Source organism: Delphinus delphis, chromosome 13 (genome assembly GCF_949987515.2).
Source record: "Delphinus delphis chromosome 13, mDelDel1.2, whole genome shotgun sequence".
NCBI classification, from domain to species: Eukaryota; Metazoa; Chordata; class Mammalia; order Artiodactyla; family Delphinidae; genus Delphinus; species Delphinus delphis.
The window spans coordinates 48,129,311-48,153,960 of record NC_082695.1 but is presented as its reverse complement, the minus strand read 5'-3'; the positions used below and the strand labels follow the sequence as shown (position 1 = coordinate 48,153,960).

The window sequence follows — 24,650 nt, the reverse complement described above, 5'->3', positions numbered from 1 at the left end:
AAAAGAGACCCTGGAGTGCTCTCTCCCCCCATTCCCATGTAAGGACTCAGTGTGAAGTCAAACATCTATGAACCAGAAAGCAGGCCCTCACCAGACTCCAAATCCACGGGTGCCTTGACCTTGGACTCTGCAGCCTCCAGAACGGAGAGAAACCAATTTCTGTTGTGTATAAGCCACTCAGTCTACGGGATTCTGTTACAGCAACCCCAACAGACTAAGACAGTAGGTGTAACTATTTCTCTAGGATAGATTCCAAAAAGTAGAATTTTTATATAAAAGGGCGCTTTAAAAATGTTGATAGTTACTTCCAAATTACCTTCACTGAGAGTAACTATTTTCCCCACCCTAGTCATGGTGGACAGTATTCATCTTTAAATTTTGCTGATCTAATCAAATGAAGGTAAAGACGTCGCTCCAGGCAGAGAGAGCAGCATGAAGAGGACATACAGGGACAGAACTGAACATGATCTGCAGAAACATGATTATTTGATATTTCCAGAGCAGTGAGTGGGAGGGAGAATAGGGTTGGGATCAGATTCCAAAGGGAAGGTACGCACCATGCCACGTACATGACAGTTATACCTCAGTTTAAACTCCCTGGTGAGGAGCTTAGACTCCATGCAGGAGATGAGGGAGAGCCCCAGAAGATTTTAAGGAAGGAAATACCCTTGTCCTGCTGTACGCATGAGGATAGATCCAGAATGAGACAGGTCTAGAAGAAGACAGATCAATGAGGAGCCTGCAGTACTAGACTGCAGAGAAGACAACGAGAACCTCACCAAAGAAATAATGGTAAGGAAGAGATGTGAAGAAAGAGGCAAGAAATACATGAGAAGAAATATGGGGGACAAAAACCAGTAGGATACAGAAACTGACAAGATGTGTATGATGAGGTAGCAGAAGGAATTTAGGATTGCTTCAGGGGCTGGGGGGAAAACGGTGGTATAATGAATTAAAATTGGCAACAGCAAAGAGATGGTTTGGGAAAAAATACGGTGAATTTAGTTCTGGACTTACTAATTTAAAGGTATGCATCCTAAATTCAGATATACACATGCATCACAGAGTTAATGCTGGGGTTAGAGACAAACACTGGGGAGCCATCAGCATATAGATGGTATCTGGAAAGGTGAAAATTGAAAGGCACAGATGTAGACTAATTGAAGAAGAGAAAGTGACTGACTTGAGCTTATTACATTCCAAAGTCAGAAAAGTACATGAGAAAATATTTCTGAGATGAAAAAAGGAAAAAAGAATCCCATGAAGAATTTCATTATAATAATATGAGGTGTAACTCTAACTTCAGGATATGACTATTTTAGAAGTCAGAATAAATCTCTGTATTCATAGGTAGAAACAACCCATAAGTAGGAAATTACATAGAGGATCTTGCCAGCAGGAACCCTTCTTTTAAACATAGTTTTTCTTTTAAGAGTAATATAATACACACTACCAAATGTAAAATAGATAGCTGGTGGGAAGCAGCCGCATAGCGCAGGGAGAACAGCTCGGTGCTTTGTGACCACCTAGAGGGGTGGGATAGGGAGGGTGGGAGGGAGATGCAGGAGGGAGGGGATATGGGGATATATGTATACATATAGCTGATTCACTTTGTTATACAGCAGAAACTAACACAACATGCTAAAGCAATTATACTCCAATACAATAAAGATGTTAAAACATAAATAAATAAGAATGCACATTAAAAAAAATAAATAAAATAAAATAAAATAAATATCAGCCTGATGGCAAGTGCCTCAGGTTTGAATCTCCACAGGAAAATAATCCTAATCCTATTATATTGACCAAAAATCAGTAGATGGTTAACTTAGATCCTTGGCTAGTTTGATTTGGTATTCTTTTATCTTGACTGCTAGTAAGAACATTGTAAGGCTTTTATAAAGGATATAACTTATATTATAAGAACCATAAAAGATACTAAAATAAAGCTACAGGCAAAATTATGAATAAAATATATATAATGAAGACATATACTTACGTGATGGTTATATGTAAATTATATATTTTAAACCTTTTTGTATTGTTTTTGCAATGTTTTTTTGCAATGTTTTTGCAATGTTTTTGTTTGAAATGTTAAAAAGCACCCAGAATAAAAAATTTGTATTAAACTTAAAAAATAATAAATAAATAAATAAAATAAAAAGTAATATAAAAACATTACTAAAATATCTGTCCATTGAAGAAAAGATGAAAAAAATAACTAAAAATATCTCAACTCCTTAAAACAACTCTGAGCATTTTACAAACTTTCTTCTAGCCTGTGCTTCTGGCAGTTTTCTATTTTAAAGTTATAATTTACCTAAATATTGAATCACAATATTTCATTTTATATTACACCCTGTCGAAACTACTACACAGCCATAATAAATATATCGAATTGTTAAAAATATTCTATCAACTTGTTTCAAGCTAGTGGTTTTCAATCTGGCCGTGCATTAGAATTTTTAGGGGAATTTTTTGAAATGCAAATTTTGAGGCAACGCCAAACTTATTAAATAAACATCTCTGGTGGGGCCAAGCCTTCAGCATTTTCTTATGTTTTTCCAAATGATTTTACTGCACTGTCAAGTTTGAGAATCACTGATATTACTGGTGAGCATTTATATTCTTTATTCATAATTGAAATAGCATTGATGTGAATATTTTAGGGTATATGACACTTTTTTCCTTACAGTCAAAGATATTTTAAGATAGGCTTGCAGAAGTGGCATTATTAATTCAGGAGATATAAATTATGTAATGACCTTTTGCAAATAATGCCAACTGGCTTTTCAAGTGAGTTGTTTTGGTTTACACTGTCACCAGGAGTATACTAGCAGAAAGCATCATTTGGAGTCAGGGTGAAGTGCTTGCACTGATTAATTTATTAGGTAAACCAAAAAACAATCTCCAGTGGCTCTTTACCTTGCATTCTGTGATTATTAGTAAGATCAGATCTTATCCACATACTTGTTTATTCCCTAGTTTTATGCACTGAAGCTCCTCTGTTCATGACCTTTGACCACAATGTTCTAAGGTCAACATTTCCTTTTGTTTTAATAATCTTTTTATATAATACTTCTAGCTTATATTAGCTAAAAATATTAACCACAAATATTTTCTCCATTGTCACTTAATGTTTTATTTTTGATCTGCAAACACATAAAATTTTATGTAGACAATTACGTTCATCTTTTCCTTTGTAGTTTATTTTACAGCTTCTGTAAAAAGTCATTCCCTCTCAAAGGTGAATTCAAAAGTTGCATTTGAATTTTTCTAAGTTTTTCCAATGCTATGACTTTTCATATTTAAATTTTCAATCATGGCTGTACTTCCTCAATATAAAATACAACTAGCCATCACATGTTCCATAAACACTTAAAATGTTTATAAATATTTCCTTGTCCATTACTTCATCGCTAATTCATCCTCCTACCGCTTCTCTGCAGAAGACTCCAGTACTACTCATAGGAAATTCCTTGATCAGCAGAATGTCAAAAGAATTCAACTCAGAGTTTTGCTGGCTATGGGAAAATTTTTACCTTTAAATGTTTGATAAAGGAAATGTTTAAAAATAACTACACCAACTACTACTGTTAAGATTGGCATTCATACCACAGGACAAATGTCCATTTAATTTAGCTTTCTTCTTCCTTCCTCCCTCCTCCTCACCTTCTTTGACCACTTGCCTTCTCAAGACAGTTTGTTCAGTGGCAGTTGTCTGCTTTGATTAAAAGGATTCCCATAAAACATATTTAATAAACATAGCCTTTTGCTATAAAATAGAAGTACCGTGAAATTCAAACACCATAATTACTTGAGATGGCATGAAATACATCCACAAAATTCAGACAGAATTATAAAGTAAAAACAAACTTGAAAAAGGAAGAATAAATACAAAGGCCAGTGAATTTAAGCATCCTTCCCTTCCCCAAACTGAGTATTCGACACCTAAAAATACATCTAAGAATCTGGCAGGAGGTTTAAAAGAAATTTAATACACCTAGTTCTTGTTTTAATTTCACCCTCTGGGAAATATGATTCATTAGAGACATAGTTGGGAGTAGGGATTGCAGAAAAGCAACCTAAATTAATATTCTTCTGTACAGAGAAAAGCAGTAAAACAAAGGTAAGAATGGCTAGGACCAATGCAAGTGTAAAAAAAGAATAAATAATACTGTTTCAGGCTAACTTTTTTGAAAACTATAAAATTATACACACATATTAATAAATTCCAGAAGTAATGCTACTAGTACGTTATATATGTATTACCTCTGTTTCACAGAAATAAACATCTTCCTTAGGAAAAAATGCGCATTTTGATGACCCATGGGGAGAAATCTATCTTTAGACAAAACAAGATTCCCTGTACATTATTTAACAGCAATATCAATGTTCCGACTAGGCGCAGAGAGACCCTCCAAACAACAACTCCAGAAACAAAACGAGAGAACAATATGGGAATATAATCGGGGTGGAAAGGAAGAGACTTTGTGACCCAAGGTAATAATTCAAGAAAAATTATTTTAAACCTGGGGCCCTATTGACTCAACTAACTAAATGGCAACTGATTAAACAGTTACTAAAATTATAGAGAACTATCTATGCTTATGTAACAATAAGAGGAAAACGGTCTTCTGCCTTCATTCTTCAATGTTTCAAAAAACAAAACTTCGGGCATCATGGCTTCTGTCCAGTTGGCAAACATCTTATTTAAGTAAGCACAACTCCAAACCACTCATTTAATCTGCTTTAATATTCTTGAGGGTTTAAATAGCCACTTAAAACTTTCAGGAAATAGTTCCTCGATGCACCTGCCACCTCATTTCATGAAATCAATACTTCGTTTAAGCTAAGTCAGGAAATCTTAAAGTGCTGAATTCAATTATGACCATTACTTCATGAGCTGCTAGTAGATAAAACACAGCACTGACCGTTGAAAATCATTACAGTTAAAAAGCTTTACTTCTTTGGGGAAGTGGGGCCTTTTCTAAGGTACCATTAACATAATTGATAAGAGCATATCATGTTAGGATAACAGTAACAACTTTAATATATAATATAATACCTTTCTATTGCCAAATGTTAGTTTATAAGCACAGAAACAACATTCTCCCTGGCTACGCCTAAAATAAATATATTGGGATGGTGGGAGACAGCTGTCTATCAATATAAAAAGGAAAATTGATAACATCGATCCAAACTTCATCTAAAGATGTAAATAAGTATTTAGTAAAATCCACATATATTACTAGTTAAGCAGAACACAAAAATTCACCACGTCTTCAGTCACAGCACTATGTTATACATAAAAGGCAATGGTAAGCTGAGGTTCCACACAGAAAAGCCTGCAGACACATTTAAAAGAATAAAAAGCTTTTATAAACGGTAAGCACCTGGTATTGGTCTTCAACTGTTGTCTCTCCTCAGATAACTACTAACTACCTGATCGGCTTCCATGCACTGGTCCTTCTAGTTTCCTAGGGTCCAATGTGGGGTATCATTACTTCAATTTCCAAGCAGAGAATGAACAAATGTCCAAACATAGAGATAAAATTTGAAATTCGAAACCTCTTCATCCCATAAATGCTACACATTTGATGATCGTAAAATTGTTCCTTTTGTCACTTGGCTTGTTAAACTGAGTTTTAAGAAAACTCTGGAAATTTTCAAAATAAATGTTATGCTAGTACATTCCTATGTCTCTCATTTCCTCCTTGATTTGTTCATGCCTTCTAATAGGCATGGTCTTTCTTCTTCTTTTTTATTCCTTTGGGACCCCCTCTTGAAGTCTAACATTTGCCTGGGGCTTAACATTTGACTGGATGGAAAGACTGAGCTTTGGAACCAGCCAGATCCAGGCTCAAATACCAGAGCTTCCACTTATAATTGTGTGAAGTTAGGCAAGATACCTAACTCCTCTCAGCATCAATTTCCTCATCTGTAAAATGAAGAAATAACACCCACTTCTCAATGTTACCCTGTGGATTAAATGAGCTAAAAAATAGAAACTGCTTGGCTCAGTGCCTGACATGATCAGTTACTGCATAAATGTTAGTTTCCTGCCCTTTTGCCAAAATGACAGTCAACAGACAGTTCTGATGATATTTACAGACACACACATCTGTTTGTTCTTTTCCGTTCTTTACCTGTATTCTACTCCTAATCCTAATAAACTTCCCCCATGTTCAACACTCAGCAAAGCTTTTCATTACCGTAAAGGAAAATAACTGAAATAATATTACATAAATAAATAACAGCAAAGAGGAGGCACCACATTTCTAAAGAACATGTTCAAAATTGAAGAAACTCTGGCATAGTCTCTCTAAAAATGTAAAATGCCTCAGCAGTTTAAGGAGAAGGAGAGGCAGTATTTACTCAAAAGTGCAACTCAATTTGATTCTTAGTAAAACAGGATTAGAATATCGAAGTGCTCTCCGTGAAGATAAAGCAAAACATTCACTGGGAAAATCAGCCATCACTAGCAAGAATATTTATTAATGTAGTCAGACTGCTTAAAAGGGCCCCAAGCAGAAGGGTGAACAAGCAGACTACAACTTCAGCAAGAAAGATCATGGAGATGCAGTCAGTGTTCACAGGGAAGAAGGCTCCGGATATATACCAGAAAGGAAAATAAAACTCTTCTATCTAATGTTACCATAGGATTTTTGTGTGTAGATGAATTTGGAGTCAAAATATGGCCATAGTTTACACAAACTGTAATTCAGATAGAGAAATCAGAAAGCACAGCAGGGCCTCCCAACTTTACACTTTCCAACAAGTCACACTTTCTCAGTTTCGATTCTAATCTGCACTGTCACACGGACAAAACAAAAATAGCGTATGTGAGCGACACCAATCTGAGAGCCACCCTCATAACCTTCTTCACAGTCATTCAAAATCACTGCCTGGCCTCCAGGTGGCCAGTTGTCTCCTCAAACCCACTAAACATGAACCGGGGAATGAGTGACAACGACGGGGTTCCTCCATACGGGGGGACCCTCGATGTCCCTTTGCACCCAACATCACTAGCTGGTACCTACCCGGAAGGAATGAACGGAACCACTCCAATGCAATCCCAGCCACTCCTGCTAGTTCAAGCATTCGGTTCAGCATCACCTCATGACCAACACGAAAGCAGCTGAGGCTCTAATATAATCATCATGGAAAGGTGTCCCAAATCCTTCATTCGAGGAAGATCCTTCATACACACCAACGCTGTCTCCAAGCCATGCCGGGGTCTGAAACCAGACTGGAAAATATTATATATGTGTATATATAGTAAAACTCCCACAACCCACTCTTCTACTATGTCACATTTATTTACAGCTGCTTAACCCCTCCTGAATATATATAGCCTTCTCAAGGTGAAAATATGAACATTCAAGGAAAGATCCTTTCCATAGTAGAAGGGAAACTGAAAGTATATGAAGACCTGGTGCTGCCTGGTAAGGTAGTTGAGGTGGTCCCAAATGGAACATACTTTGTCCTGAAGGGAAAAGAGAAAACACGATATTGGTTTCCAAGGCTAGTCTTCGAAACTTGGTATATAGGATCGAACTCTTCCGATGTTTACAAAACAAAAAACAAAACAAAGCAGAAAAACCTTGGCTTTTTCAGGAGATGGGAAAGCAACGCCAGATTAACCACTGAAGCTTTGTTTGGTATTACCAAAGTGCCTTCTACCTCCTGAATCCCACTGGGGGTCACCACTTTCGTAATCCTAACTACCATTGCCTGGACTGCATTACTAGACTCTACTGATGCAGGAGCTCTACGCTGACTGCCCTTGCTCACTGTGCAGACACAGGCAGCAACCTTTAAGTGAATAACAACTTCGAATGGTAGGAATAATTTAAAAAAAAAGATCAATGGGCCCCAACAGCTATTATATGTTAAAGAACAAGAACAAACCAACTTTAAAAATACCAATTTTCCTTCTCACTTCTTAATGAATAGGCTTCTTAGAAACAAAGTGACATTATATAGAGTTTTCAAAGTTTAACCAGAGAATTCACTATTTTTATCTTCTTGAGACTTCTGTTAGAAGATTTAAGACTATATATTTCCTTTTGGCTTGCCCCTTTCTCCTGAACTAATGTAATACTGAAAACTAAAACTTTCAATCCCCGTGCAAAATTTTACTAAGTTTCTCAATTTCCAGAGTGTGTCTAAAATAAAATCAATTGGGTTAAATCACTGCAGCAATATTTTCTATGTGCTTACCCTAAAATATTATCTTCATCAAGCAAATGGCTATCTATATGAGTGTTCATCACATATAATTCCATTTTAAATTAATAGAATTGTCTTCTAATCTCCATTTCATTTACTCTACTGGCCAAACTCATCCCATCCTTGCCAATTACTAAAATGAAAAAGTTTGGTAATGTCCTTCGGGGGTACTATTTCCTCTACCCACTCAGTATATACTTTGCTTCTCAAGTCAATTATTCCATTGATGTCACATATCCAGAAACTGTGTAGATAGGTTTGGACCTGAGATTTATACCAAACATAATACTCATTATGTTTTTCTGGACACTCTCCACTAACTTCACTGCATCTCATAAAAAATGACATGTCTCTCATAAGGAAAATGCTGAATGGATCACCTAGGCTAAGGACCCAGAAAATACTACACTGAAAGGAATAGATCACTTGATTGCTCAGCTCAAGCTTACAGTCCTCTTGGTGCTTAGTAACATACAATGCTTTTCCTCCTAAAATTTTAAGTCCTCGTGTTTGACATATTGACCCTCTGTTGCATAACTTGTGGGTCTGGCCAAGTGCCATGAGTATAAGAGTCTTCTCAAACCAACCCTTTTACAGATATCAGCTAACAATGTCTATGAGTAATATATGTTCAGTCAAATAAATACCCGCTGAGATGTCTGCCATGATCTAGGAACTATACAGGATATACAAACATGAGTAAGATATGTCACTAACTGTCTTGGAATCCATACTTTAGTTGGGAGAAAAACATATAAACTAAAAGAACTGTGATAAAGATACATTAAAAACCACCCTTATAAAAGAAGGGACCATATTTCTGCCTGGGAATTGAGGGGAAAGTATCCAGGGGAGAAAATCTGCATCTTAAATAATGAATAGCTATTACGGTGGCAGGGATAGTAATAACCAACAGAAGCTAAGGCATTAGCATATATGTAATTTACAAAATCTTGGAAATCAGCTCACTACTCAAAAGTAAAATATATTCTATCCTATAGTATTTAGTTTACAGACAGCAAAACTATTTCAGTATAATGGAAAACTCCCAGTATAATATGAACATTCAATAAATACTAAAGTCAAAACTCTGAGAACCTTAATGACAGAAGCACACAAATAATGATGTAGATTTTCCCAGAAATTAATCATTTCCTACATATTTAAATGCAGACCTCCTCAGAGACAGCGAAGTGGTTTTGTTTACTAAAGTCTCTTCTCCAAAATTTCATTTTGTGTATTTGAAGCTTCTCAATCAGATTTCAAACAAAATTTGGATGAGAGTACAAATACAGAGGACTCTGAGACACATCGTTTTCCCTCAAAACATACAAATTAGATAATTAATAGGAGGCACTGTCAGGATATGACATTTTAACACATATAAGTTTGGAGAGTGGAAAAGCAGAAGAAATACTACACTTATACTGTACATTCAAAAGGCTAAAGTAACCCAAGTATGAGAGCTAGCTAGAGAAAGGCACCTTCCAAGTTACAAATAAGATCGTCCTCAAAGCATTTCATGTAATGAAAAACAATTTACCCACTGGTACATTGCAAATCGGGAACATCCCTGATGCTAGAATCCCAAAATTAGTCATCGGCAGATATCATATTAAAAACAATTCAGGCTCTGCTTCATCAAGTAACAATGGTTTTAAATCTAACCACTGAATCTGAGTTAAGAACACAAACTAATTAGAATCCCTTTCCTAACTTCTCATAAAATTTTAGATTAAAGATTATGTATTAAATCATATCATATACTTCTTATTGAAACGTGACTCTTTTGGCATCAGTGTGCCAAAAGGCTGCTGTGGAATATCTTAGAATACAAATTTGACTTGATAAGCCATTCAATCTTGATTAATTTTTCCAAAGTCCTACTAATGCAACAAAGTGTGAAATCTCACGAATCAAGTATACAGTTGATGGTACATTTTAAAAATTATTTTTTCCTCATTTCAGCCCTACCATGCAGATAAAGAGCTATAATTTTCCCTATTTCACTGGAGAGAAAAGACAAAAAAAAAAAAGAAAGAAAGAAAAGAAAAGACTGAGTGACTTATCCAGGATAACATATTATGTTGGAACTAGAAACAGAGCTGGAATTCAAATTTCCATTCAGAAAATATCATGAGCCTATTGCATAAAGGGCACCATGGGGAAGAGAAGATCAATGAGACATAAACTCTACCATTAAGGAAAGTGCAGTCCTATTATAATATGAGGAAATTTGAGACAGTTTATTAGATACAACAAAGGAACACACATATTATGTTATAAATGAATACCAAGGATAAAATGATGAACTAAAGCTAGAGTTAAAGAACCCTTCACTGAGGAGGTGGTATATGACATTTGAATTGGCTTTGGAGTGGGTGGGTAGAGGACAAGAAACAGTGAAGGTCATTAACAGGCTGAGTAGAGTCAGAGAGACTTGGAAATCTATGCTAATATTTGCATCAAGTTAAATATATAGGTATTTTCTCAAATGTCACAAAATTATAATACATATTTAACCTAAATCAAGCCTAAGCATGAGATTTAACTTAAAAATAGATACAGCAGAGGCTGGTAGTTATTCCCCAGTAACCACCTTTCCCTACCTCCCACTTTTTAGCTGGGAACCAGCCTCCTGCAACAGACTATACTCTCCAGCTTCCAGTTCAGCTAAGTGCAACTATGTATCTGGCCAATGGGACATGAGAAAAATGGATGCACTCAAGGCTTAGAACAGAATATATCTAAAGAGGGACTGTGTCTGCCTCTTCTTCCACCTGCTGCTTGGAACATGGATTTGGTGGCAAGTCATTTAGACCATGGGATGAGGACAAAATACTAGGGACAACAGAGCAACACGACAAAAGGACCCTGGCTCCTTGGATATCCTGATATAACAAAGCTATCTTATCATTCCTGGGACTCCCCACCTTCAGACTGTAATGTGAGAAATGAACTTTAATTTAACCACCTATTTTGGGACTCCATGACACCCATGCAAACCTATACACTAGCTTATGTAAACACCTATGCTATAAAATAAATACAAATCCCAAGTATATTCTTGGACCTCAATTCTCAGAACTTGAGAAAAAAAATCTGAAAATATTTCATGGCAAAGGATTTATTATAATCAGCAATATGCAGTTGTTGTAATAGGCTTTCGAATCTATTTTAAAATTTTAATCTATATGACAACCCTAAACAGGGGAAAGGTCAGAGATCAATATTATCATATTAAAGGTGAAGAATAAAACAGCGGATCAGGAATTCATTACAAAAAATCTTTGACAGCTCCAAATTGTATTGGGTTTCACTTTATTTAATCCATAAAATATTCATGACATATATTTCATACTATATTGATATACTGAAGATCCATTTATAAAGGAAAGTCAAATGAGTTATTAATGCCAGAAAAAAGAATCAGTAAATGAATACTAGATTTTTACTGTAAGTGCACACTAGTTGACAATGTTTTCATTTACCCATTGGACTTCTCAGGCCACTCAATTTTATTGTGATTACATTTAAATATTGCTGTTCATGTTTTTACGGAGAACAGAGGAAAATTTAATAAGTAAACATAAATTAAATATATTATCATGGTGTGAATGAAGAAACAGAGCAGGCTGCAAGAGTCCAGAGGGAAAATCTGAAAAGAGAAAATGGGGGCTGGATGGTCTGTGTGCATCATATTGTCTGCAGGCGAATCTATTCGCCCTTGCTTCACAAATTATTCATATTACAGACATTCTAAAGAATAACTGGATTAAGCATATTCAATAAAGTGATCCATGGCACTGTGTCTTACTGAGCTCACTGGCTCTCTACATCAGCCCACAGAGGCAGGAATGCAAGGCAGCCACAACCCCTTCCCTTGTTCTTCTCATAATCCTCCTTTGGGCAAGGTCTTGATGGCAACCAAAAGCCAACGAGGCCAGAACCAAGAACACTGGATAACCATCAGAAGTACAAATCACAGTACAATCTCTCTTGCACCCCTAACTCCTGCCAAAATATGTACTATTGGAGGCAAATCAAACCAGATAATAAAGGGTGACTGGATCAACGAAAACCCATCACTTCAGGAAAATCAATTGAAAGACATGTCTCTTCAAATAGTACCTTAGAATAGAAGATTTATCTACTTTTCTTCTCTTTTTATGGTTTGTCCTTCACTTACTACCGAGCTTTTGCACATTCTTTTGCACTTCTCAAATTCTGAAATGATCACCCTCTTCTAAGTTAAAGATGAGTCACATATTTACTAGCCATTCTTTAGACTATCCCACTAGCAACAACTTATTCCAAAAAATATTCATGAATGCCATTTTTCTACATTAGCAACCAGTAGGACACCTTCAACAAATGCAAATTAAGCAACAAATTGAAAACTAATCATTGTACAAATGTTGTATTTCACTCAGACTGGTTAGAGAGGAACGAAGTCATGGATTCAGCCTATCTGCAGTGGTCTGATGGAGAAAGTGCTCTACCCAGACATTTTACATCTGTCTTTTGTAAAAATAAGGAATAAAAATAAAAAGGAAAGAGTGGTATTCTTCTATCTCCCAGAGGAAATACAATGGACAGATGAGATGAGGAAGGATGGATAAGTGGTCATGATACAGATTACCAATAACAGTAAAGTTTATCTGATTATTCTCCACTTAAGAAAATGTCCTAAAGAACGCAGTAATGCTGGTTGGGACGTTACTTATCTGTTAATTTGTACCTTTTTTCCTTTCCCTAGATGCATATCTTAAAAACAGGACAATGTTAATAACTTAGCCTCCTCTACCCCCCACCTAAGCATCATTTAATCAGTCTCATCTATTTTCATTCAGTTATTTCATAAAGGTAGTAACTGCCACTCTCTAAAACTGCCTTTTGTTAGCAATTAATGCTTTGACTGGTCACAGTTAGCCAGTTCCCCAGAAACAATCTATAAGTCCAATATCAACAATAAAACAGTGAGAGTCCTACAAAGTCCTTGGTTCTTCCATTACTGAAAGTACGTTTCCCACCCTTACAGCATCACCTTCTAAATAAAACAGTAAGAAGCTACAATTCAAATATATCTTGCTGCTATCCATAAGCCCAAATCTTCACTAAAGATCATCTTTCTCATGTTGGACAAGCAGAACAGTGAAAGTTTGGGAAAGGCTTTGTACCTTCCAAATCTGGGTTATGGAAATGGAATTTTTAAAAATATTTCAACCCTATTTACAAATAGGCTATAAATCGAGAGTCTCAACACACCTATCTAAAGGCTAGACTTTCATCTCAGTGAGTAATATATATATAGACAATCAACAGTTAGCCAGAAAAGCTGCTAAGGGGGTGGGGGAGTATTTATTCGATAGAATCATATAACCAATACTTTTAAAATCAAAATAGTATTAGGTTCAGGCTACAAATATTTCAAAAGGTTAAATGCAATTGATTCTGAATCAGACATCAAATCCCAGATATGTCACTTGCTAGCTGCATGAACTATCCCAAGTTACTTAATCTCATCTGCCTCAGTTTCCCTATCTGTAAAATGGTAAATACGATATCACTTTTTTAAAAAGATAATTCATGTAAAGTCCCTAGTATTGGGTCTAGTGTAAGTAAATGATTAAAAAAATAGGTATTCTTTTAATCAGCAAGCCCCCACTCATTAATCTGCTTGACATACTCCATAAAGCATGGTATCTCAGCACCAGGTGAAATAAATGACTGAATACAAAGATCTGTGTCCCTAATCTTAATGAGCTTGTATTTGTGATGCAAAGACAACACTTCCTGTTATGTTAGAATATCATATATTCTATTAAGAATTCAAGAGAGAATTTAGAAAGTCCTAAGTTTCATTTTTCTAATAAAAATAAAAAAGCCATTATGTACTAGGCTGAAGACATACTCCACAGAGGAGAGGTTAAAAGACGTAAATGAATGACTCAGAGAAGGGTCTGGAACTACGCTGTTAAACCTTCAAAAGGAGGAACTTCACTTTACTCATCTATTAATCCAGCAGCTTCCACAGTCTCAAGAACATAGCATGTACTTAATAAATGTTAATGGAATGAAGACATGCCTTAAAGCTTCCACAAAACCCCCAGGACTTTACACAGTGAGCAAAAAGGAGGCACTTAATCGGTATTTAATTGATTAACTTCTACATGTCCACACTTGTTTTCCTTTCTCTGATGTTCTCTCATTTGACTAGTAAGCACCTGGGAAAAGCTCTACCCACACACCTGAGTACCCTGAACCTGGCCAGAAGATGGTTGCCAACAAACTGAAGAGAGAGCAGAGCCCAAACGCAAGCCTTGCGCAGCACCTAAAACAGGACTTAACTTTTTTTAAAAAGTTGATAAAAATCATCTGAATTTCAGACAGAATTATCTATTTGATTCTGCATAAGGCATCTCAGGAGGTGTAGGATAAATAGTCCTTAATTGTCCTGAAAGAGCTAGGACTTATTCTTTAGGAATTATGCACTTGTAGCTTTTAGAAAACCTGGCTTAACAAAATGTCATATTTTTTTTCCCTCTGAGAACAAATCAACTATAAAAAGAAGTCCCCATGTCAGCATATCAACAGTTTTGCATTTGAATTATGTTGTCAAGTCCAAAACAATGAAGTGAAACTTAAAATCATTTAGGCATGTGGCAATTAAGAGCACAAGCAATGAAATAAGGAGATAAGGAGAAAAACACCACCTAGAAAAAAAAATTAAATAATACCACCCCAGTTAAATGCCTATTTCTCCCCAAAGATCTTAACCTGCACAGGATACTTAGAAAGACTCACATACAATGTAATATTATATCCATTTCTGCTCCTATTCCTGCACTGAAATATTTATAGAGTGCTCAGTATTTCTGGAGTAAATTATACCTAGATCTCAATAAAGCTGAAATCACCTAAATTACCGTTTTTGTTCAATTATTTGGAAGGATGGAGAAAGGAAGCTTGACAGAATAAAAAGTTGTATTAAGAAATGGCCATTTCACAGCTATAATTGCATACCTTAGTGAATATTGATGCCTTGAGGGTTATACGCAGTCACCACAGCTATTTTTACCAAAGCCTTCAAATAAAATCCAAATCAATTTATGTTATGTGACTCTACACATTATATTTGGACACGAAACATAAGCCAAGTATTCTATCGGTTTATATGTTAGGAATAACATATGAAAACACGTATGAGGAGGATGTAAAAACAGAAGCACAGTACAGTGTTAAGCATATTGTTATGAATACCTTCTAAGTTGAATCAGATACTCAAAACTCTAGAAAAATTCTATGGTGTGCCACGAACTCTGGAAGTGTAAAGGTCCAAATTCTTTTTTTAAAAAAATAAAGTTCCAAATTCCGAATCACTGTTGTAGACTGAATTTTTGTGTCTCCCCCACCCCAAGTCTTATGTTGAAGCCCTAGTGTGGCTATATTAGGAGATGGGATCTCTAAGGAAGGTATTAAGGTTGAAAGAGGTCCTAAGGATGGAGGCTTGATCTGATAGGTGCAGTATCCTTATAAAAAGAGACACTGAAGAGCTTTCTCTCTCTCTCTGCACATAAACACCCAGGAAAGCCCATGCGAGGACACAGTGAGAAGGTGGCTGTCTGCAAGCCAGGAAGAGAGGCCACAGCAGAAACCTATCCTGCCGGACACTGATCTAGGATTTCTAGCCTCCAGAACTAGAGAGAAATCTGAGAACATACACTTCTGGTGTTTAAGCCGCCCAGTGTATGATGATTTGTTATGGCAGCCTGCGCAGACTAACCAATCGCTGTTATTATAACTTCAAGCTGGGAACCAGGAGGAGTCCTATTGCAAATTTCGTACATTAGTTTGAGGCATTCTACCTGAAAAGTGCTCCCTCCCCATTTGGCAGTCCTTTTAGGGAACAAAGTGAAAACTGCCAGCAGAGGGTGCAACACACACACACACACACACACACACACACACACACACACACACCCCATAGTTCATGAATGTCTCGTGGGCTCCACTTCTACTTTCCAAATTATGAAAAGATTATGGGGGAGATTCCACAGCAAAAGGCAAGTACAGTTGACCCCTGAGCAACATGGGAGTTAATTTGCATATAATATATTGTCAGCCTTTCATATTTGTGGTTCCTCCACATCTGCGGATTCATCCAACCACAGACTGTGTAGTACTGTAGGATTTACTATTGAAAAATATTCGTGTATAAGTGGACCCACAAATTTCAAAATCCCAAGTTGCTCAAGGGTCAGCTGTAGTCAACTGTGGCCCCAACATCAGATGCTTGACTACAAAGGCTTTCAAGTTGCCCAAGTCCAGGTTGATTAGGGTTGTGCTGAGGAGCTGAAATCTGACCTTGTAGGGTAATATTTCACACAATTATTTTCTAACTCAGAGAATGCTTTCACAGTAATATATCACCTTATCATCCCCTGAAGAATTACCTCAATCACTATGTCACTATAAAAAAAAGTAACTTTAAGTTTAAAAAAAGTTTAATTATGATACATCAGTTGCTTTTTAAACAATTAGTGATATCTATGTATAAATTATGAATACTTATTTAATCAGTTTTATACCATTTAATTTAAAACTAATTAATTATGCACAAAGCATATAATACCAACAAACAACATTTTAAGTGACATATTTTGGGAAGAACCAAATGTGTATAAAAATGACCAGATTAGAAATTCCAAATCTCATCTAAATGTAAGGTATAATGTATGCATTCACCATTCACATCATAAACCCTACATAATCAGAATATCATGCATTTATTCAGATACCATGTGACTAGGAAAAAAGTACATGCTTGATTTCCTCTAATTATATCCAAACATACAACTGACAATAGCTTTTGATTCATAGCTTATTAGGCACAATATATTCTCTGGGATATTTTGGACTATCAGTTAAAAAATGCTACTATAAATGGGGTAATGTTTGTTTGAGAAAAAAATAGATTTAAAAAGCGGGACACCAGGTTTAAAGAGACCAGATAAGAAGATGCTGCATTAATCTAGTTGAAAAATTTTAAGTGCAAAGAATAAATGGCAAAGAGTGGGGATTCAGAGAAAGAAAGATGTAGTTAGGACACAGAATTAACACTACACAAGAGCCAACTGGCCATGGGGGCGGGATGGGAAAAGAGAGTTAGGAATGACCCTGATTGAGATTTCTAATCTGAGTAATGACAAGTAAAAGTTTATGTCAACCAAGAGATAAATTATTCTAAAGGCTTGCTTACACACACTCATGTATACACACCTAATATACACACATAAATACATGCAGATTCCCCTATAATTCTGGTTAATAACACCATTGTTTCATTCATCCCTCTCTAAGGATGAATCCCTCACACCATTTACACAATGAGAAAATTAGACGTTAGCAAATGGCAAGGATGACACCATGAGTTAACACTGTAATTCTAAAATGCCCCAACACAAACAAACGAGACCACAGTTTCAGTATGAAAGAAGCAATGGGAACATGGAGTCTGGAGATAAGAATTGATTTTGCAGTTGAAATTATTTGTGTTTCTTTCTTATCTTTAGACAAAACATTTCAGCAGCGAGAAAGAATCATCTCCTAAAGTGCTAATTAGAAACGTAAATCTCACCAAGAGAAATGCCAAGAAATTTTATTGTTTGTCACTATACATGGTAATGGAATTTTCTGACAGTTTATCCCCCTAGAAAAATCTTTAACAAACCACAGTACAAAGTGGAGATCCTAATTTCAGCATATCATGACAGAGGCTGCAAAACAGAAATCATGAAAGACCTAAAGACAAGTAGCTTAAAACACATTTATTCTAAGAATTACCAGGGGAATAAGAAGTTCTCATTGATACCGGCATAATTACAAAATCTTGGGTTGTCAAGTGCACGCTCCACATTGCAAAATCAAAAATATGTCAATAAATAACACCAAGCACGAGAGAGATTGTTTATAAGCCTTTACAAATGTCCCTACTGTGATATGTAATCATAGATTGCTGCTCTATAAATGGTCAATGAAATCTAACATATATTATTTTTAAAGTAAGGCATCTATAGTATTGTAAAAGTGTACCTTATAAATATTGCCCTGCCCCCAACCCAACAGAGGGTTTTTTAATTGCTCTGCGATATTTTGGCCTTTATTTCGTGACTGCCTCACCTCCATTAGAAAGCAATTCACCTATTATCAAGTCATATGACAACTATATCACAATTCTTGCTACATTAATAACAGGTATCCTGTGATAATAATGCCCGGCACATAAGAAATTATCCCCACTGATAAATGGCTGCTCTGCTCTTGCTAGGTAAGTGCTACAGACCTCACTCCTTGACCTTGCTGCCCCGGGTGTGTCACTAAAACAGAGCACATATTTCTTTGAAAGCATCACTTCAAAAATTACATGAGCAGAGAAAAACATATCCTCAGGCATCAAAACTCCCTCAGTCCTCTTTGTAAAGGAATTATAACTTCTGAATAAGCAAACCAAAAACAGAAAGGCAGAATTAGGACAACCCCCAGAGTCCTTCTCTTTTTCTATGGACATATGTTTAATTACTGCAGACAAGGCTATAGTCTACAGTAGCACCCTCTCTCCCTGAGGAAGTGGGAATGTTTAGCCAAGCAGTCCAAACAGGCATATCAAATATCCATCCATAAAAGCCGCAGTCTGGAATATGCACATTTCTATCCTCTCTATGCAAGCAACACGGTTCTTTGATTGATTATAAGATTCTGATCATCTGAAAAGCCTTCCAAATAGCAGTGTCTTATCAGTCGTTGACAACTCATAAACACAAAGTAACAGAAGCCTGGAAATACTCAGAATCAGTAAAGCAAGTACAATATAGAGGGACCAGAATAAAATTATATTGACAAAAATCTTCTATCTTATTATATAGAAGGGAATTAAAACTTACCAAATATATTTTTATTAAAAAAATTTCTAGGAAATCATGCCATGCTCATATTATTAATTTTTTCCCAACAAAAGCCGTATGTCCTTCTGACAATTTATTTTATCTATATACCTTTTTGTAAACCACACAGAGAGTACTTATTTCAGTCTGGCTTTTCCAAATAGAGTCTAATCATATACTACACATTTCATCAATAACTTGAAGAAGATACACAGAACATGATGTGAAAAGCTGTCCTCGTTTTATCCTGTCTACATGAAAATTATGCAATCTAAAGTGTCACTGGAAAAGAGGAAAAGGTACCATAAAATGTCAAGAATTTTATCTCAGTCAAATAAATTAACAATATCACATATACTGAACACATTCAAATACTCATATCAGCTTTGCCAAAATTATTGGTTTAATTTTTATTGTAAGTTACAAGTTTAAACCAGAGGCACCTACAGTATATGAAAACAGGCAACAGCACAATAACCTTCCTCAAGTTCACAGCTAATCTGCCAGAGGCTACTGGCATGCATCTATTTAATGGAATTCCCACAAAGCTGGTAGATTCCTTTTGATTAAAACAAACAATTAAAAATAGGATGAAAAATACAACTTGTCATGTTAAAAAGAAGCTTCTAACTCTAAATGCAAGACAAAAATCATCACTAAGGACCAGCAAGTTAACATCCTGAGGAAGATTATTTACTCAACAAATATTTACTGAGTATCTTCTGAGTGCCAGGAGTGTTGGGTACCCTGCCCTTAAGGAGCTCACAGACCAGTGGGAAGACAAACAAGGACAAATTTACAGTCCAGTGAGGTCAGTGTTACAGGAGATCTGCCTGACACACAGAATGAAGGGCCACCACCCCCCTCAACCCAGTATTTGAAACAAATCGTGTTATTTTATTTTTTATTTTTATTTTTTTGTGCAGTACGCGGGCCTCACTGTTGCGGCCTCTCCCGTTGCGGAGCACAGGCTCCGGATGCACAGGCTCAGTGGCCATGGCTCACGGGCCTAGCCGCTCCGCGGCATGTGGGATCTTCCCGGACCAGGGCACGGACCCGTGTCCCCTGCATCAGCAGGCGGACGCTCAACCACTGCGCCACCAGGGAAGCCCCAAATGGTGTTATTTTAAAACAAATGGCATTGGAATGATGATGGATAAGGGGCCAATCTTCTCTTTTCCAGAAATGCCAGGCACAGTGGTGGACTGTTTGGGGGAGGGCCACTAACATGACCTCTCATTCATAGAGACCACTGGAAGGTTATGGACACATCAGTAACTTTCACATTCACTCCCCTACAGTTAATCAGGCATATCTGAAAGCCTGCACATCTTGAAAAACACATCATTAATAAACATCTAGAAATGAAACAGCTATGTTTGACCTTATGATGATGGAATTTCTAAATGTAACTTTACTTAAGATACAGTTACACTGAATTTACTCAGCTACCATAAATACTTGGAAAACATTTAAGAATTTGGAAGGTAGCAAAAGAGTACATTAAGTAGGCAAAATAAATGTCAGAATCTGCTCCCTAAAGCAATACACACAACAGGTAGGAAAGCTGAAACTCACTCAGAATCTACATACTACTTTTATTTTTTTACTTATTTTTTTATTAGGGTATAGTTGTTTTACAATGTTGTGTTAGTTTCTACTGTACAGCAAAGTGGAATTCCCTGTGCTATACAGCAGGTTCTTATTAGTTATCTATTTTATACATACTAGTGTATATACGTCAATCCCAATCTCCCAATTTATCCCACCCTTCCACTATTTTCATTTTAGAGATGAGTCTAATAAGCAAACTAGACAACAAGGGGGGAGTAGTCACAGATATACCAGCCATAAGTAACTGTCACAACTGACAGGAGGGAGAATTCAAAGAAACAGAAAGAAATGAGAACATAAAATGCATATTCCGGAGCCCTTTGCACAGAGCTGATTTTACAGAGTAGAACTTAAAACAGAACTATGCTCTTTCTTTGCCTGGTCCCTTTCCTATTTAACTTGTGAATTCCTTGCAGGTACTTTCAATAGTCCTATACGGGTTCATCAGTACTTGTAACAACAAACATTTTTTTTTTTTCTTCACAGGAGGACACAATAACGGGGGAGGGGATGAAGAGGGAGGGTTGTATTTAGAGGAACAGGGTATGTTTTCCTTTTCAACGTTCTCACTCTTTAAAGAAGCTGCTTTGAGTTTTGTTAACATATACTTAAAGCCCTTTAATATACCATTCTGGGAAGACCAGCATCTTGAAAAAAATACGAAAAATGTTGTTACAATGATAAGTGTAATTAAGATGCTGTTCATGGCCACGGTACAGGGGTTTTATATCTCAAGGTACATAATAGCTGATAGTGGCCTAGTCACTCCTCTGGAGAAGAATATCATGATGAACAAACTTCAAATGTCTGCTTATAGGAGAAGCTTTTTATGCCTGCATTCTCAGGTTCCTCTGGCTCAGAGCCCACATCTGACAGGAGCCGAGATCTCTAGATTTTTACCCCATTTTTTTCTTTTGGCTGTCGCACAACCATTTCCAGTGCTTTCTAAATGGCATAAATATTTTCAGGGTTTCTGACAGGCAGTAAGGGGAAAATTAATTTCCACGTGTCCCCATTTTGTTCCCTAACTCCTCACACTGACGTCTGGCTTAGAAGCAAGGATCCCCTTGAATAGCGCTTAGGCTCTGTCAGCAACTTCCCTCCACAGTGTTACCTCCACGTTGTGGAGGAACAATGATTGCAAACAGGGTAGTTACATTAGCTCAGGCTCTTTCTTCAGAACAGGCAGAAACAGCCTCCAAAACAGAGATGAAAAACTGAGCCTAGGTATCCTCTACCCCACTAAATTGTGATGTTCATGGATCAAACTTGCAAGAGATGCATTTTAAACAGCTAGAAGCTGATGCGATTCACATGTTACAGTAATGGGAGTTACAGGTAATGCCAATTTTTTAGGAAAAGTTGGCCTCGAGAGGACGTTGATTTCTCTCAACAGGTTCTATCTCAAGATCAGATTCAAAAGGTAACTCAGCAGATTGTATTTTCACCAAGCTGAGACCACTGCCTTCTCAATGGCTTATAGGTAGACAACTTCATACAATTAAAAAAAATTCACTCTATGTAACAAGGATGAGTAGATACACATGCGACAGCCCTATGGTTATTTTACCCTGTAACAAACTTTTTTTCCTCCTTGAGTAATATTTATATGACCCTAAACTGCTGGATAAAGCCAAAACTGTAGCCAAAATTCATCACTAAATAAAAATAATCATCAGAGATAAAATATAGTCTATCCATACAATAAAATATTATTTGGCAACAAAAAGAAATGAAGTACTGATTCATGCTACCACATGGATGGACCTTGAAAACATGATGCTAAGTAAAAGAAGCCAGTCACAAAAGGCTACATAGCGTATAGCTCCAATTATATGAAATGTCCAGAACAGGCAAAACCACAGACATAAAAAGTACATTACTGGTTGCTAGGGGCTGGAGGGAATAGGGAATTGGGAGTGACTGCTAAGGGGTATGGGGTTCCATCTCAGGGTGATGAAAATGTTCTAAAATTAGATAGCAGTAATGACTGCACAGCTTTGTGAATATACTGAAAACCAATGAATTGTACATTTTCAAAGGGCAAATTTTATGGTATATGACTATCTCAATAAAACTGTTATTTTTTTAAGGACTCAATAATTGATTAACGATGCTCCAAGTAGAGTAATTCTAAATACGAGGACTGAATTTTCAACCACATTCGTTGGCACTTTGAATTTTATCAGAGTGAGCTCATCTTATACCTTGGGATCTATCTATTAAGACTGTAAAACAGTTTCTCTTTCACTACTCACTTTCAGAAACAAAAGTCTCCTCTTACAAGAAAGAGAAAGATGAGTAACTCCAATTAGAGCCTAATTCACACAATGCTGCTCTTTGTTAATGAAGGACACTCTGTATCAATCTGTCTAATTTATTAAGCAAACAGGTAGTTCCAAGGAAATCTTGGGTCACCCAAATATTTGGTAGTCACAAAAGAATCTGCAGTTGGTTACTTAATTCACAATCATCTACAACATGAAAATCTAGATACCCCTATTACTTTGCAATCAGTAGCAATTATTAATCAATGAAAACAGAAAATGTAAATATGAATACTGACCTTGTTTCTTTTAACCCTTCTTTCTGAATGACTTCCAATATCTGCTTTGCTGTCATTGGTGAGTTGGGGTGTTTTTCTAGTGCCTAAAAAAATAAAAATAAACGTAAGATTCCTAGATTACTGCATAGAAACATACAAGATGAAAATGTGTGTGAACCATGCAATGTTTCCTTAAAATTTTAAAAAGGCTGTTATGCCAAAATTAGGTTCCATCACACAGATCAGGTGTCCAAAGTGAGAACATAATTTTTTTTCTGGACATCTATGGCAATTTCTGCAACATATAGGGGTCATTCTGCAAAAATGTCACAAAGGCATACACACCAAAAAAAGAAATGTGAAACCTAAAAACACCAAGTTAATAAATGTATATAATTTCCTTTATTAAAAATTGCTGACATTTTATGGTTTAAGTCATGTTTTCAGGCTGTTAAAATGTTTCTTAAGTTTCTAAGACCTTGGAAACATGAGCCTGAATACCACCAAGAGCAGAGAACAAAGTGCTGGTCAGAAATAACCTCACTGGATTCATATTTTGATCAACTTCTCTTGTATTAAAAAAAATAAATAAAAACCCTTCATGGCCAAAATGGAAAAAAGCATACAGAAACCCAAGTATCTCATTACAGTGTGTTTTCCAGTTCAGCTCAGTTTCCTTTCTTTTGCCTTTTCCAATTCATTTCAAGTAAATCCCTTCCTCTTCCCATTCAGCCCATCTCAGCTTTATGAACTGAGTCCTAGTCTCTTTCTCTCCCCTTCTGTCCTACTTATTTTTGAGTGGAAGTGAACTTTTTTAAACAAAGTATGGGGAATATATGGGACATAGTTAATTATTTCCACAGGCATTAGACCATCAGCCCTGGAAAGCAAGCCCCTTTTATCTACCCAGGGACTTTACATGTAGTGAAATCCGTAAACAACGGTGCCCACACTGCTCACCAACAAGGTCTATAGGACCACCTCTGGGTACAAGAAACAAGTGTACACACATCTTCACAATGACTTCCTCCAAGGGTAGATGACACCTACTTAAATTTTCTGTACAGGAGCTTCTGCACAAGTCATGGCCCCCATGCAACTTAATAATTCTAGAGTCCTAATTTATGATTATTATGAATATTAGACCAGAATTCTCATAATTATTAAGAATTAACAGGGTCACAAAACTAAAAATTAAAAAGGCTTCCAATATGTTCAAAAGAGCTCTGTGATCTCTTCCACGATCAATGGCTAAATTTCAGCTAGGTCCCTAGCAAAGGTTCTGCTCCTCAAGGCCCTCCAGTGAGTTACAT

General features: G+C 36.4%; 1 protein-coding gene across 1 annotated transcript in view; it reads right to left on the bottom strand.

The window, feature by feature from the left end:
- The window catches only part of ASXL3 (ASXL transcriptional regulator 3), a 143,288-nt gene extending 119,853 nt beyond the window's left edge, over nt 1-23,435 (bottom strand). Inside the window, exon 1 of the mRNA XM_060029529.1 lies at nt 23,359-23,435. Within this exon, the coding sequence (XP_059885512.1) occupies nt 23,359-23,414 (56 nt within the window). The 5' untranslated portion in view covers nt 23,415-23,435. The remainder of the gene's footprint in view (nt 1-23,358) is intronic.
- Between the last annotated feature and the right edge of the window lie 1,215 nt (nt 23,436-24,650).